General features: G+C 18.5%; 7 protein-coding genes across 7 annotated transcripts; 4 read left to right on the top strand and 3 right to left on the bottom strand.

Annotated features, from left to right (window-relative positions):
* Nucleotides 1-80: 80 nt before the first annotated feature.
* On the bottom strand, nucleotides 81-1750 carry SRAE_X000145200 (Histidine phosphatase superfamily,clade-2-containing protein; the record flags this gene model as incomplete). The annotated part of the gene is made up of 3 exons (XM_024649129.1): nucleotides 81-551; nucleotides 672-1211; nucleotides 1256-1750. 3 exons carry the CDS (start codon nucleotides 1748-1750, stop codon nucleotides 81-83), a joined length of 1506 nt encoding a protein of 501 aa, XP_024498917.1.
* Nucleotides 1751-4359: 2609 nt separating this feature from the next.
* SRAE_X000145100 (Six-bladed beta-propeller, TolB-like domain and Strictosidine synthase, conserved region domain-containing protein) lies at nucleotides 4360-5711 on the bottom strand (the record flags this gene model as incomplete). Its single annotated transcript, XM_024649118.1, has 2 exons — nucleotides 4360-5470; nucleotides 5515-5711. The coding sequence occupies 2 exons, from the start codon at nucleotides 5709-5711 to the stop codon at nucleotides 4360-4362; spliced, it is 1308 nt and encodes a 435-aa protein (XP_024498916.1).
* A 529-nt stretch (nucleotides 5712-6240) lies between these two features.
* SRAE_X000145000 (TGF-beta receptor/activin receptor, type I/II domain and Protein kinase domain and Serine/threonine-/dual specificity protein kinase, catalytic domain and TGF beta receptor, GS motif domain and Protein kinase-like domain-containing protein) lies at nucleotides 6241-8393 on the bottom strand (the record flags this gene model as incomplete). The annotated part of the gene is made up of 3 exons (XM_024649107.1): nucleotides 6241-7773; nucleotides 7828-8135; nucleotides 8216-8393. 3 exons carry the CDS (start codon nucleotides 8391-8393, stop codon nucleotides 6241-6243), a joined length of 2019 nt encoding a protein of 672 aa, XP_024498915.1.
* A 1807-nt stretch (nucleotides 8394-10200) lies between these two features.
* Nucleotides 10201-10884, top strand: SRAE_X000144900 (RE63021p; the record flags this gene model as incomplete). The annotated part of the gene is made up of 2 exons (XM_024649096.1): nucleotides 10201-10257; nucleotides 10330-10884. 2 exons carry the CDS (start codon nucleotides 10201-10203, stop codon nucleotides 10882-10884), a joined length of 612 nt encoding a protein of 203 aa, XP_024498914.1.
* A 609-nt stretch (nucleotides 10885-11493) lies between these two features.
* Nucleotides 11494-13203, top strand: SRAE_X000144800 (Major facilitator superfamily domain, general substrate transporter-containing protein; the record flags this gene model as incomplete). The annotated part of the gene is made up of 3 exons (XM_024649085.1): nucleotides 11494-11588; nucleotides 11673-12111; nucleotides 12187-13203. The coding sequence occupies 3 exons, from the start codon at nucleotides 11494-11496 to the stop codon at nucleotides 13201-13203; spliced, it is 1551 nt and encodes a 516-aa protein (XP_024498913.1).
* A 352-nt stretch (nucleotides 13204-13555) lies between these two features.
* On the top strand, nucleotides 13556-15058 carry SRAE_X000144700 (Transmembrane protein 135; the record flags this gene model as incomplete). Its single annotated transcript, XM_024649074.1, has 4 exons — nucleotides 13556-13723; nucleotides 13769-14500; nucleotides 14562-14872; nucleotides 14920-15058. The coding sequence occupies 4 exons, from the start codon at nucleotides 13556-13558 to the stop codon at nucleotides 15056-15058; spliced, it is 1350 nt and encodes a 449-aa protein (XP_024498912.1).
* Nucleotides 15059-15852: 794 nt separating this feature from the next.
* Nucleotides 15853-16497, top strand: SRAE_X000144600 (Hypothetical protein; the record flags this gene model as incomplete). Its single annotated transcript, XM_024649063.1, has 2 exons — nucleotides 15853-16174; nucleotides 16223-16497. 2 exons carry the CDS (start codon nucleotides 15853-15855, stop codon nucleotides 16495-16497), a joined length of 597 nt encoding a protein of 198 aa, XP_024498911.1.
* Nucleotides 16498-16963: the final 466 nt, after the last annotated feature.

Raw genomic sequence — 16963 nt, 5'->3', positions numbered from 1 at the left:
CTTTTTTTTTATTATATTAACTCTTTTAAAAAATTTGATAAAAAATAATGTATATAATAATAATGTAATAATATTTGCAGTTATAAAGTCATAAAAATTATAGTAAATAATGAAATAAGTAAAATATTGTATGATGGATATGTTTGAGTACCAAAATTTAAAGTTAGATTTAAATTATCATACATTGGATTAAAAGTATCACCGGAAATTTTAATATTGTTTATTTCTGAATATTTATTATCATTGAATTTAGAACATGTTGGGCATATTTTTTCCCAATCATCAATTGTTTTATTTTGAATTAATTTTGTAAAATTTTGTAGTCCTATCCATCCATTACCCATACTTATATTTTTAAGAGATTGTGAATAATTAGCTATTGTTATGGAATGACCGGTTAATCTATTATTTTGATAAATTGTATTGTGTGTCAAAATTTTTAATGACCAAAAAGGTTTTTCTCTTAATTGGATAATAAAACCGCATCCTGTTCTTACTTCATTCTGGTCAATACCCATTAACTTCATTACAGATAATACTATCTCGGTATGCTACAAAAAAAATTAACATTAACTAATTAATTTAATTAACATGAATAAATATATATATAAATATAAATTATATCAATTACAATGATAATTATAATTTTATTAAAATATCTATAAACTTACAGAGGCATATCCAATCATTTTAACAGGATAATTATGTGTCTCATTAGCCTTTTTTATTAATTCATTTTTAATATGACTTAATAAATTACCTCCCATAAGATACCCGCATTTCTTGTCATTTGCACAGGCTATTTGTGGTCCTTCTATAAATGTCATTGTTTTATCAATTAATGTACTTGAATTATAATTTGAAAAATTAGCTTTTGTAATAAATTCTGGAAATGGTTTTCGATATATTTTATAATTATGCAAATTATCTGCAACATTAGCTAAATCATTAAATGATCTATTTTTGTTAAAATTAAATTTTCCACCTTCATTTATATAAAAATTTATAATATCTTGATTTGATGATACAATATTTTTTATTTCAGAAAGTTCTTCATTATTTATTGTAGCCCATGCATTTATAACTGCATCACAATTTTTAGTATAAGGACGTAATAGATTATCGTCAATTGTATAAGGTGTTGGACTCCAATCCAAATTATCTCTCCAATAACCATATCCAATTGGGCGGAAAATTGCAGCACTAACAAGCTATATAAAATATATATTTTTTTAATATTATAAATAATATTTACCTGTAATGTCATTTGACAACGATTAGCACTACTAGTATATAAATTAATTTCAGAACTATTAAAATTTCTTTTGGTAAAACCTTTCAAAAAATGTCTTAAACGAACACCAAAATTGAAAACTTCATTTTTACCACGTCTATTTAATTCTAATGGTCCTTCTTCACCCCAACCTCTTTTTAATGAATTTTCTTCAAAATATTTGGATGGATTTCTATTACCATGTCTTAAGACATATAAAAGCATTACTGTATCATGATCAATATCATGTTCTTTTGTTTCTTCATCAATAATAGTTTCATTGGTTGATAAATTTGTTTTATTTATTGATACATTTATATCAGGATCATCAAAAACTTCAGTACTATTAGGTTCATTATCTACAGATTCTTCTCTTTTTTTAATATATCTTCTACTATTTGCTGATACTTCATTAATAATAAAATTTAAAGATAATAATAAAATGATAGAACTTAAGATAATGAAATATTTAGACATAATATTTATACTTAAATTTTTTTTTCTAAATAATTTTTCTAAAAAAAAATCTATTTAAAATAAAATTTTATTTTTTACAAATGTTTATTAGTTGAAATTTTTTTTTTATGAAAACAAATATAAAGTTTGAATTTTTATGATAACTAAAGACTATTATAACATAAAAGTGATGAAATAATTGATAGTTAAATTAGTTTATTAGAATTTAATTTTTAGGTTGTAAAAATACAAATATATATATATGTCAAAAGGTTCAAAATGAATGTAATAAAAAAAAAATTTTTATTAATTTAATTTTAAAAATAAGAAAAAAAATGTATTTAATGGTATTATTTAAAAATTAAATAAAACTTTTTATAAACTTTTATTATAGAAAAAGTGGAATATATGGTTTTTTGATAAAAAAAAAATTTAATAGCACCAAATTTTAAACAAAATTTTTTGAGTAATATAATCTTATTAAAAAGTATACAGTTATTTAGAAAAATTTATTGTATACATAAAAGTATAATTTTATTAACAGATAAAAACAATATTTTAGTTTTGAATAATTTTATTGTGCATTGGTTTGATATGATTGATAAAAAATAGAAATATTACAATTTATAAAATTAAAAATCATTATGAATCATTTCAACATCAAAAAAAGATGGAAATAATTAAATCTTTTTTACTAAAGAAAAGAAGTTTATTACTTTTTTAGTATCATTAGTAATTTTGATTAAATTTAATAATTGTTAATTTTATTAAAATTACAAAAAATAAATTTAACATTTTTCAAATAAAAAATTATTTTTATATTTTTAAAATAATCAAATATAATGTATAGAAATATCAATGAACCTTAAAAATTTTATCAAATAAGAAAAAAAAATATTATTTGATAAATTAAATAACAATTGTTAAAAGGAATCCTCATTTGTAAGTAGTTACATAATATTTATATAAAATAATTTTAACAATAAAATTACTTATACTAGTTTTTCATATGTTAAAGGTCATTTATCATATATTACCTCATTGTTACTATATTATTTTTTATTTTTTTTTTCTTCATTGTCCCAGATAAGAGAAAAGGTATAAACATACTCAAAAGAGAATATATATATATTACTTTTTTTTCATCAATAACAAAATATAAATTATACTGGTTTTCTAGATGATTATAATGATACAAATAAGAGTAAAATTATTTTAATACTATTTTAATATATTTATGTAATAGTTACATGCATAAAATATACTAAATATTATTATTATTTTTATTTATATAAAGTAAAACAAAAAAATAAAATAAAATTATTCATAAAAAACACTTGAATTTTTTTTTAAAAATAATTAAAATTCAATTATTAAAAGTATTACATTACTTATTTTAAATATGTATTTAGTTACATTTTAAAAAATAAAATATTTTATATTTTAAAAAAAAATTATATTAATAAATTAAGCAAATAAAAAATTTAGCAAAAAGTAAAATATATATGATCTTTTAAAATTAACTTTCTTTTTAAGTTATTCTACTGATAATTTTTTTAAATACTTGAAATTAAAAAAATTTTAATATTAAAATGATTGAAAATACCATTTAAATATTTAAAATAACTTTGCATTTAACACATTTAAAACTACTAAATATATACTATAATGATAATGTTATCTTTTGAGATAAACATTTTAAAAAAAAATTATGAAACAAATAATATTTATTTATTTTATCATTCTTTATATTACTATCTACATGATAAAGGCATATTTTAAAACATAATATAAAATTAAATAATGTAAATATTGTTTTTTTTACTCCTCCTTAAACTGGATGTTTAAATTCATTAACTAAATTTAAAATACAAATATTTTACTCCAATTTTAAAATTCACTTTACAACAATTTTAATAACTTAAATAAATTTCAATATATTATAAAAGTAAATTAAGAATTGACGAAAAAATTATAAAAAAATATATTTTAAAAAGTAAAAAAAAGAAATATTTATTTAAAGATAATGAAATATTTTGTATTAATATTATATGTATAGAGTTATGTATACAAATAATATAATGATAAATAGTATGTATAAATAAGTTAGAAAAAAAAATTATTTTTAAGATAGTTAATGATTTCTTATCTATTTAAAAATCAAATCATAGATATATATTTGTGATAGGTAAAATTTTACCTGAATCCTTTTTTAAATAGCATAATAGTTGCGAATAAAAATAGACACATGCTGATTGTATCTTTGGATAATAAATTTTAACACTTCTTCCTACTTTTGTAGATATTATTTTTCTTTTTAATTTAAAAAAATTCTTTTTAATCTGTAGTATTTAAAATTAATATAGTAAATATATATATTTTTTTTATAGGAAAACAATGCAAAAAATACCACCATAAAGATATTATAAACGGTGTATTTTATATGGATTATTTATATAAAAACATTAATTTTAAAAATTTTTATATACTTAAATAATATAATAACTTTGATTATGCAAATAAAAAATTTATTAAATCTTTTTAAAAACATTAATAAATGTATCAATATAATAGAATAAAAAAAAATAATAATTATTTGTTTTTTAAAAACTACATTAAAAAAAAACTAGCTAAAAATTTGAATCTATTTGACAAGCATAAATATAATCACCATTATCACTACCAAAATAAATTATATTAAGAAATTTTAAATGAAGTACATGACTAACTGACAATCCTTTAAATGGTATATTAATTGTTCTTAAATATTCTCCGGTTTCAACATTATAGTATTGAATTAGTGAATTACTATTAGAAAAATAATTAATAAATTTTTCCATAATTGGATATTGAAATATTGCTGATAACATTCTTCGAAATCCTGGATAATTTGCAAAAAATTCATCACCATATGTTACTTGATAAGGTATTGGAACAACTAATTCATTATTATTATTATTTTTTATAATTCTTATATTATCTACATATCCAGGTAAATATTCTATAAATTTATTTATTACTACATTATTATTTTTTTCTAAATTAATTTTAATAATTCTCATTTTACTCATTTCACTAACAAGGAGTACCTTATTATCTTTTATCATTTGTATACCATTAGGAAAATATAATTTTCCAATTATTTCACTTATTTTTTTATTTTCAAAATCATAATACATTATTTTACCATTATTTGAATGTTCCAAAATATCATATAAATATTGGTTATCATCAAATTTTGTTGATGATATAGAAAAATATATACCAGATTTTGTAACTATTAAATCATTTCCATACATTTTTTTTCTTTTTTCATAAGTTGTATTTTCTTCACTATTTATTAATATAGTTATTTTTTGTGTGTCTAAATTTAATGAATATATACCAAATATACCATCAGCAATATATAAAATATTTGATGTTTTAGGTGTAACACCAAATTGTAATCCTAATGGACGACCACATATAGATATTGTATAATATGTACCATCACAAATATATTTTTTTTTAATATTATTATTATTATAAAGTATATTATATATTGAATATACTTTTTTTGTTTTTAATGTATTAACATCTAATTCTATAATACTACCATTTTTACTACCAGTAAAAATTGAATTTCTTTCTTTATTATATACTAAACTTTCTGGACCTTTTATATAATCACTTTTAAATGTATATTTACATTCTAAATCTTTCTTATTTATTTTTTCACCTATTTCTATATTTTTTTGAACACTAAAATAATATAAATATATTTATATTTACTTTTAAAAACATACCTATATTTTTGAGGATTAATTGGTCCTAAATTAATAAAATATGATACTAATAATGATACAATAATAGATAAAATAAAAGATATAATAACACCCCATTTTGTTAAACGTAATTTTGAAAATAAATCTAATGATGTATTTTTTTTTGTAGTTAATTTCTTAACAAATTTACTATCAAGAGAAATTTTCTTTTTTGACATCTTAAAATATTATATTTTAATGAAAAATAAAAAAAAATTAATATTATATTTATTCTACTATTTATATTTTATATACATATATATATATATATATATATGAATTATTAATATTCAAATGCTACAATACAAAATTATACCTAATTAACAAAAATGTACTAAATATTTTGGAAATAATTTATTTATAAATAAATGTCTTTTATATTTATATTATATACAATTTTATATTGATGATAATATCAATATTAGTATAATAAATATTTTTAATATAGACTAATCTTAATAATAATTGTAATGTAAATTCTTTTTATCTTTTATTTATTTCTATAAATCTTTTTATTTTATTAAATTTTAATACATTATATTAACTTTAATTACATTTATATTATTAATATTATTATTATGAAAGTATAAAATGAAAAAAATCAAAACAATAAATTCAAAGTATAATTATAGTAGAAAATATAATAAATGCGATATTAATAATGAGGTAGAATGATAATATATCTTAAAATATTATATACAATTTTGCTTATTTTAATAATTTTTCATCCTCCCTTTTAGGTAATTTTTCATATATAGATGTTTCATTATTATCAATATTTTTCATTGATATATTTTTAGGTATTTCATCATTTATATTTGTCTCATTTGTTGATTCTATTTTATTAAAGTTATTTGGACTATTTGGCATACATTGCATAATTGGTTTTATATAATCTTGTATCTTATTTTCAAGAAGAGTTTTAAATGATTTAAATATTAATTTACCTACTAAATTTTTAACATATGTTGAATTAATACGACTTTGCGGTTCTGGATGCCAACATTCTTGAATCATATTATATAATATTAATGAATTATGTTGAATATTTTTAAATTGTGATGGATATGGTGGCCGTAGGTTTTTATCTACAACAACAACTTTAACTTCATCAATTGTTGGATTTCTATTTAACCATTCTGAATATGGTTCTTCATATTCAGGTATTAATTCTTTTAATTCATTAATATCTTTAACATATGGATATTCTTCTGGTTCATATGTTCTTGATAATATTTCCCACATTATTAAGGCTGCTGAATAAACATCAGATCTTTTATATGATTCAAATGAAGGAAAATTTTTTTCATTTAATAATAATTCTGGTGGTAAATATCTTACTGTACCAACTCTTTCACATGCAAATATTTCTGGTTCATGAGGATTTGTTAATTTAGCATGTTTATCATCTCTTTTAGCTAAACCAAAATCAGCTATTACTAATGTATAATGATTTTTAACAAGTAAATTTTTACTTTTAAGATCACGATGTGCTATAATAGGTTTTGTGTCAAGTGATGGTACTTCCGTATGTAGATATGATAAACCATTAGCAAATGAATGTATCATATTTGCGGCAACCTCCATTGATATTATATTTTCAGATAAATAATCATATAATGAACCTAATTTATGAAATTCTGTTATTAACCATAATTGTGTTGACATTCCTGTATCTTTATTATCACTTGCTATAAAACGTAATAAATTTGGATGTCTTAAATTATTTGTTTGATATATTTCAACTTCTTTACTCCATGCTAATTCTTCACGTGTATGAAATATTTTAACAGCAACTGTTTCACCTCTCCATGTACCAGAATATACATTTCCAAAACGTCCTTTACCAATTGTTTTTTCTAAGACAACTTCTCTAGCTATGGTACGTTGCATAATAAGTGGAAAACCTCTAGAACCAGAATCATCAAATCCACCATCTGTTTTATCTAATTCTGATATTAAATCAGTTATAACTGTTGGTTCAGTTGATCTATGAATTGATTCATCATCAAAAGTTCTATTAAAACATTTAAAATTAAAATATGTTAATGGTAAAATAGAATTAGCCTTTAATTGAACATATCTTTTTGTAACACTAAGAAATCTTTGTCCTTTTGATGTAAGTGATATAATATATAATAAAAAAATTGATACAAAAGTCATTGAACATATAATAAGAATAATTGTTTGTATAAATCTAATAACTATCATACTTCTAACTTTAGCATTTAAATCTGGTAACTATAAAAAAAAACATAATTAAAAAATTATTAAATATAAATATATTAATCTTACATCAAATGCTTTGTTACAATAATTTTCATTGGTACAACATAAAAATAAATCATCACCTCTTTTGGATTGTCCTTTTGTATTACAACTACCAACTATTTTAAAGTGATTTTCTTCACAACCATAACTATATACATAATGTGGATGTGATCCATAATCAGCTATATTATGCAATTCAACGTAGCATGTTCCATCCTTAGAACGACAGGTATTATTATATTGATTTCCTAATAAATGTTTAACCTCTTTATCACATTGATCAAATGTACAGTAACATAATACTTCATTATCATATGTTTCATGTGGAATATCTAATAATAGAATAAAATAATAATTATATTTTAAATAAATATTTATTTTAATATAATAATTATAAAAATACAAAACATACCATTAGATGAAATTGATGAGGTAAATTCTATATTACCAAATTTAAGTGTTACTTTTACATTTGTTAATTTTGATAATTCTTCATTTTCTTCAGGTAATTCTGTTATATTTTGACACCAAATTAAATGAAATATAATAGAAAAAAATATAATTAATTTTGTAAAAGTATTTTTTTTCATTATTTATATACACATCTATAATAAAAATAAAAAATATATCTTCTATTATTATTATTTTTATTTAACTGAAGAAATATATATATATATTATAATAATAATAATAATTATAACATAATATGTTATAATAAATGTTTATTTCTTTTTTTAAAATTTATAAATTAAAGCGAAAAACACATTATTAATAATATGTTGTTTTTAAAATAAAATTAATTATAATTATTATTAGCAATAAACTCATATAAGAGTTTTATTTTAAAAAAAAAGTTTTTTATTGAATAAAATAATAAAAAATATATTTTTCCCCGTGTAAATTGTGATGTTATGTTACAAAATATCAATATTTTTATGAATAGAGAAGATATATTTTGTACATATTTATTTATAAATTTTTTTTTTTTTTTATTCACACTTTACTTTTAAAAATATATATATATATTATATAAAATAAAACCTTGGAATAATGTTTCTGTTATTTAAACAAAAGTTTTAATAATAATACAGTTGAAATATCTATAGAAAATTAGAATAATTTTAATATATTATAATATATAATTAAAATAAAAAAAAAATATAAAAATTTTTTTTCTATCAATTATATAATATTTTATGGCAAAAAAATATTGAATGGATAATTAAAGGTATATAAATGTAAATTAAAATATAATTTTAGAAATAAAAGTATGTTGTAGTTAAGATATGTATATCAATTACTTTATATACATAAACATATTAAAAGAGTTAAAAAGTTCAACATATATTAATACAACTAAAATACATTTAAAACAATTATAAAAAGGACTTATTAATATAAAAGAGAGAGTGAGACCATGAGAGAGAAAAAGAAATAGAAAAGAAAATATTGACAAAAATGTGGAGTTAAATAGTCTTTATATAAAAATATCAGTAAAAATAATATATAAAAGATAACAAATGATACAAAAATAAATTATATATTTTAAAAATCAAATTTGTTAAGTTTAAAAATTTTCCACACACTTTATGCGAAATATATATTTACTTTGTTGATACACATATATATTAAACATTAATATCTATATTTAGTTTAAACAATAACTTCTCAATTATTTAAAAATAAAATTTATAAATATGCATATACTAATATTATTTTTAATAATATTCAATTAATGTAATAATCATCTATTTATAATTTTTATAAAATGACTTTTAAAAAAGAATAATACTTAAACTATTTTTATTTTTACTATGAAAATTTATATTTAATATATTTAAATAAATGAATAACATTTTTTATTTAAAAAAAAAGCTTAATACCCTATAATTCATATTATATATTTAAAAAAAAGCATATTATATAATAGTGTTGAAAAATCTTTTAGAAAAAAACAGTTTATCATTTACAAACATCTTTTTAAATTAGCAAAAGAAATGAAAAAAAAAAGGTTTTGTCTTTTTTTTTTTTTTTAATTTATTTTGTAATATTATAAGAAAACGAAGAAAAAAAAATTTTTTTTAGAAAAAATAAATGATAAGAAGAAATTAAGTCTAAGAAAAATATATTATACATTTTATATTTATTATAAAGTATTTTTATTTTCTTCGAATTTTGCCTTTATTTTTTACTTAAATTAAATTTACATGCAAACATATCTAATGAAGTATTTTTTTTTCTTTACTGTTTAAAAAAAATGTAGGTTTTTTATTCATAGATTAAAAATTGTAAACAAAGTTATTAGTATATATATATTGTAAATAAGAAAAAAGAATTAATATATATTATATTTATATAAAAAAAAAAAATATATATATATACATATATTATTTTTTAATGTCTAAAATTCGTATTGCAGTACTTGGACAGGCAGGAGTTGGCAAAAGTACTTTGGTAATATTTTAAAAATATAATAAAATAAATTATTTAATTGTTATGATAAATTTTTTTTAATTATAATTATAGATTAATACTTTTATCAAGAAAGATAATAAGGAATATGAACCAACAATAGAAGAAATAATTAATGTTGAGCTTAATATTAATAAAAAAAAATTTACTATTAATGTTCTTGATACATCAGGTGTTGAATTATTTTATGGACAAAGAAAATTATATTTTAATGAGAGTGATGCTTTTATATTAGTTTACTCTGTAACTGATCCTAAATCATTTTATTATATTATAAATATTTACAAAAATATTTTATCATTACATACAATGAAAATGAATGGAATTTGTCGTCCTATTCTTTTAGTTGGTATGAAAAGTGATATAATTAAAGAAAGAAAAATATCAACTAATGAAGGAAAAATAATTGCATCAAATTTGGGTATCTCATTTATTGAGACTAATAAATTTGATCAATCTAGTATTATTGATGCTTTTATCAATATAATAAATCAAAATATTTATTTTAAATTATTTGAAGAGACCAAATTTATCCACGTTAATTCTTTATTTGGTAATAAAATAAAAATAAGTGATAAGAGAAATAAAAAAACATGTAACATTATGTAATTAAATTACTATTATTTTATTTTTTTTTAATATTATTTATTTATAATTAAAGATATAAACAAAATTTATATATATAAAACTGATAAAAAGATATATACCTATATTAATGCGCAATATTTTAGTATATTACTATATTTTAATAAAATTGCTATACTCTACTTTCAGTCTATGTATTTATTTTTATAAAGCAACTTTGTATATTTATTTATGCTCATTTCAATTCACATTGAAATCATATAGATTTTACAAACAAGTTTAATTCTATGAATTTAACTTTTAAAAATAACTTTTTTTTTCTAATGATTAATAAAAATATATGTCATAAGACAATTCTATAAAACTTTTAAATAATATATAAAATTATGAGGAAATTTTTTTTCTAAACTTTTATAATATAAATATTTTTTTTATAAGTATATAGTGATTTGATATATCATTCAATATTATAAAATATTTCTATATATACTATATAACATTTCTCCATTATTTTAAAATATATTTTAAAAGAAAATGTTCTAGTTTTAGTTTTGTATTGTGACATATAAAAATTGTTTTATTTGTTTATTTATTTTTAAACTATAGATATATATATATATATTAAAAAAATAAATGGCTTCAAATGATAATGTTATAGTTGTAAGAAATACCAATCAAGAAGAAGAGGAAATTAATGGATCACAAAATGATTATAATATTAATTTAAAGTAAATTTTATTTGAATATCATAATATTTTTTTATTACTATATAAATATTTTTAAAAAATTTAATATATATACGTTTTTTTTAGTTCTAGAAGTAATAATCAAAATGAAATAAATGAAAATAATACTACAATATTTAGTAAAGAAATTTTAGGATGTTCTATAGGACATTTTTACAATGATCTTTGTGCATGCATGTGGTTTACCTATTTAATGATATTTTTAGAAAAAGTTTTACATTTTCCATCAGAAAAATCAGGATTTTTAATGTTAATTGGACAAGTTGCAGATGGATTATGTACACCAGTTGTTGGTTTTTTATCTGATGGAGGTTATATACCAAAATTTTTAAAACCATTAGGTAAACGAATTTCATGGCATTTGATTGGAACAATAGCAGTAGGAATAACATTTCCATTAATATTTAGTGGTTGTTGGTTTTGTCAAAATTCAACTGGTTGGTTAGGGGTAGCATATTTAATATTATGTATAACACTATTTCAATTTGGTTGGGCATCTGTTCAAGTATGTTTAATATTTTAATTAAATTTCAAAAAAAAAAATTATAATATAATAAATAAAAAAAGAAATATTTTTTAGATATCACATTTAGCATTAATTCCTGAAATGACAAATTGTCAAGCTATTAGAACATCAATGCAATCATTTAGATATGCATTTTCAATGATAGCAAATGTTTTAGTGTTTACTTTATTATATTATTTATTTCAAAATGATGAAGAACCAGAGATAATAGATGAAAATGATTTAAAAAATTTTTCACATGCTGGTTTAGTGTTAACGATAGTTGGTCTTTCAACATCAATTTTATTTTATCTTTTAACAAAATCACATTGGAAAATAGAGGTTAATACATCAAATAATGAAATTTCTATATTACAAAATGAAAGAAATAATATTTATAATTATGATAAAATGAATTGGTATAAATGGTTTAAAAATTTTCAATATTATCTTATTACAATACTTTACATGCTATGTAGATTAAGTGTTAATGTTTCTCAAGTATATTTTCCTTTTTATATTATAATAACATTAAAAATGTCCAAAAATTTTGTCGCAATATTACCATTAATTATTTATATATCATCATTTTTTTCTTCAATATTTATTGGCATACCATGGATATCAAAAAAACTTAATAGAAAAGCAACATTTATGTTTGGTATATTTATTGGAATCCTCAATTGTGTATTCTTTTATTGTGATCATAAAAATTTAACATTTGTCTTAGTAATTTTTATGGGAATATCACAATCTATATTACTTGTCTCTTCAATATCAATAACAGCAGACTTAATTAATAAAAATACAGAAAGTGGTGCATTTGTATATGGTTCAATGTCATTATTTGATAAATTTTCGAATGGTATTGTTTTTCAGATAATTGAAATTTTTAATCCTAGTTGTACTTCAATGAAAGGAGCAAATATTGATTGTTCACAATTTTATAGAGATATTCTTATTTTTATACCAGGTTTTTGTGGTATTGTAATGTTTATAATATTATTAATTTTATTACCACAACAAATTGGAAAAAGAAATAATAATATGGAATATGAAATATTAATAGAAAATGATAATAATGAAAATTAATATATAAATTTTAAATTATTCTTATATATAAAATTAAATTATGTTTATTTGTTGAATCAAAATTAAAAAAAAAAATACAAGTAAAAATTAATGTGTATCATTTATAAATTAAAAAATTTTTCTATTTTATTTTCAATCAGTCACATTAATTTATATTAAAACTACAAATAGTGTAAATATTTTCTAGTCTTATCACGTAGTGTAGTCGATTATGAATATATCTATGTAATTAACAAATAAGATAGAAGAAAATACAACACTACATCGATCGTTTTTCTACAACAATTTTATTATTAATGATAAAGTGTTTACTTAAATATAAACACTTCATTTTTGATTTAATTATTTAACTATGACTGTACTAAGTAAATTTGTTGCTGGGACATTAGGATTACGTATTTTACATGGTAATTGTTATGAAATATGCCATACATGGAATCCAAATTGTGAATTAGCTATTATGGATGCTGTTTATGATAGTTTAGTATTTTCATTTAAAACATATTTTCCTTTATATTTTGTATGTTTAATTTTTTTTTTATTAGTATTTATATTATCATTAAAGATTGCTTCTGTTGCCGCAAAAAAAAATTTAAAAAAAGCAATAAATTATAAACTTTTTATAAATTCTATTAGATCAACAATATTTTTAACATGTAATATGTGTTTCTATGTCTATGGAATATGTTGTTTTCATAGATTTTTAGGATTTTCAACAGTTTTAACAACAGGAATAATTAGTGCATCATTAAGTTCTTTTTTAGCAATTTTAATAGAAAAACGATCGAGAAGACATGCATTAGCTGTTTATTTAACAAATCTAGCAACAGAAACATTATATAGACAAGGAATAGAACATGGATATTTACCATATATACCTTATGGTGAAATTATTCCATTTAGTATTGGTTTAGGTGGTATGATGTATTATTATAAAAAAGGAAAATTAGATGGTTTTCTAAGTAAAATAATGGAATTTATTTTTAGAAATAAAGATAATGAAGAATTAAAAAAAGAAAAATATTTTAATATTAAAAAAATAACATATATTTTAAAATATTTACGTGAAAATTTTAAAAAATCAAAAATTTGTACACATAAAAATTCTTGCCTTAGTCATAGTATAGAAGGATCTATAAGAAATTTTTGTTGGGGTTTAATAGCAAGTATATTTTTAACTATTATAGGAAATATCAAATCTTTACCAAGTAAACCAATAAAATTTTTAACATCAATTTGTAACAAAAAATTATTTAAAATTCCTATATTTTTTTCTGCAATACCTGCTATACAAAATGTAAATTATTTTAATAATTTGATTTTTTTTTATATCATAATTAATTATTATATTTTTTTAGACTATTCAATGTTTTTTAAATAGATATATACCAGAAAAATATAAACATTTAAATCCAATTATTGGAGCAAGTATTTCTGGATTATCACTTCCATTGTTTCCAAATTTATCAATTGCTTTATATTTCTTCTGGAAATTTATTGAAACATTTTATAAAGATATGATGGAAAAAGAATATTTTCCACGTATTAAGCATTGGAAGGTACTACTTTATACAATTTCAACTGGTTATGTTTTAAGTATTGCTGTTTTTGAACCACATTTGTTAAGAAAAGGATATTACAATTTCCTTGATAAATTAACAGGCCATAAGTATGTATTATAAAATATTATTTTTATTAATTAATTATAATTTTTAGAATACGTCAATTTAATAGGAGGATATTTGATCATATAGCAAGATTTGGTTTAAATTCAAATAAACTTTATGAATCAAAGACTATTTTGATTAATACGAAATATGCATTAATAAATCCTGCATTTTATTTAAATAGATAAATTTCTTATAATATAAATCGTAAAAATAAGATATTAATTTTGTAGTAAAGGAAATACAATATAAGTTTGTATCTTTTATAATTATTATCTTTAATTTACTTGTTATATTAAATTTATTATATTACTAAATTGTATAGTTAATTAATTTTTATCTACAAAAATCTTTTATATATTATAAATTTTATCATTTTCAGAATATTATTTTTTTTTATTTTAAAAAGTAGGAAATAAAATTTAACAATGAAGTAATACAATATATATATTATACTTCAACCCTTTTTTTTTCTTTAACTATATATAAATTATCATAATGTGTAGTATTTTAAATAAAAATTTTATCTTTTTATGCTTCAATACTATTAATTATATGATATATGTATTAATTAGTATAATTCTTAATCTATTAATGTATACTCTATATGTATAATTTATATATATAAAAATTATATTATTATTATTTAATGATAAATGGCATCACTTGTTATCTTCAATATTATAAACTTCATATTTTACTTAAATTACACTATATTTTATGATGGTGGTATTACGACAAAGTTATCGAAGGTCTCTACATACATAAATATATTAATAGCTTTTCTTTAAAATTTTGTATTTTGATAATTTTGCTGATAAAAGAAAATTATAGTTTAAATATAAAGATGATTTTGTTATATATTTAAATTTTTAGTATTACCTAGAAATAGTTACTTTAATAATATATTATAATATTACTTTTTAATTTTTTAATAAATAATTTTTTATTTAGAATATCCTAATAAAAGGACTTAATAATAATGAGTTTAGGAAAGAATAAATTCATTAATGATAGGGATATTTTAAATCCATTTTTTTATCGTTTAGCATTATGTTTTTATCAACAATCTTACATCAAATCTGTTCTTGAACAGTATAAAGGTAGTGAAGAAATTGAAAAAATGAGAAGAGATGTGTATGAATTTTACATGAAAAAATTATCCAAATTGAGGAGACATTCTCAAATTGAGTTAGAACAACATGATCCTGATATAGATGGATTATTAATGGATACATTTAAGGAAATGAAAAAAATATTAGATTCACGACATCCAAGAGATATTAAGTGGGAGGATCATACAAGTTAGTTTTTTTTTTATATTTTTTTATTAATCATATTTTCTTGTTTAGTTTTGGATGGATATGATGATATGTTATATATGATATCTAGTTTACCATTTAAAACTCTTTTAATTGAAACAATAAGAGATATTGATAAAACAATTTGTTCTCACAACTCTTCATTTCCATCATGGAAGATATTTGCTGTTAATGACGGAAATGAAAATTATGCTGAAATTAAATTATCTTTTGAAGGACCTTCCCAAGTAAATCAACCTAATGAAAACAAAGTAGATGAAAATACAAATAATGATGACAATTGTCGCAATGATAATGTTGAATAAGTAAGAAAACTTTAGGGCAAAGTTTTTAATTATGTTTAAAATATTATTAAAATCTTAGCTATATATGTTAGAATGTTTCTGCTTTTCATACAATTAACTTGTTAAAATAAATAATTAATTTTTAATTTTTTTTAAATTTGTAAATTTAAATCAAAAAAAAAATTGTTTTAAAAAATATATTTAACCACATTTTAAACAAGTAAAATTTATTAAAATAAAACAAAGTGGTATTTACAATTAAAATAAATATTATTTATGTATATTATAAGTATTCATAAATAACAAAATTAAATTTCTACTTTTTTTTAAAATTAATTTTTTATAAAAATATTGTACTACATAAAATAATAAAAAAAAGGGTATAATAATGAATAAAAAAAATAAATTATTTAAAATCTTAAAATTTACATTATTATCTTTAAAAAATGTTTATAACATATTTATTTGGTTTTTTTCCAATCATTAA

The sequence above is a fragment of the Strongyloides ratti genome, scaffold srae_chrx_scaffold0000002 (genome assembly GCF_001040885.1).
Source record: "Strongyloides ratti genome assembly S_ratti_ED321, scaffold srae_chrx_scaffold0000002".
In the NCBI taxonomy this organism is placed as follows: domain Eukaryota; kingdom Metazoa; phylum Nematoda; class Chromadorea; order Rhabditida; family Strongyloididae; genus Strongyloides; species Strongyloides ratti.
Note: the sequence above shows the minus strand (reverse complement) of the source record. Positions and strands in the feature narration are given on the sequence as shown.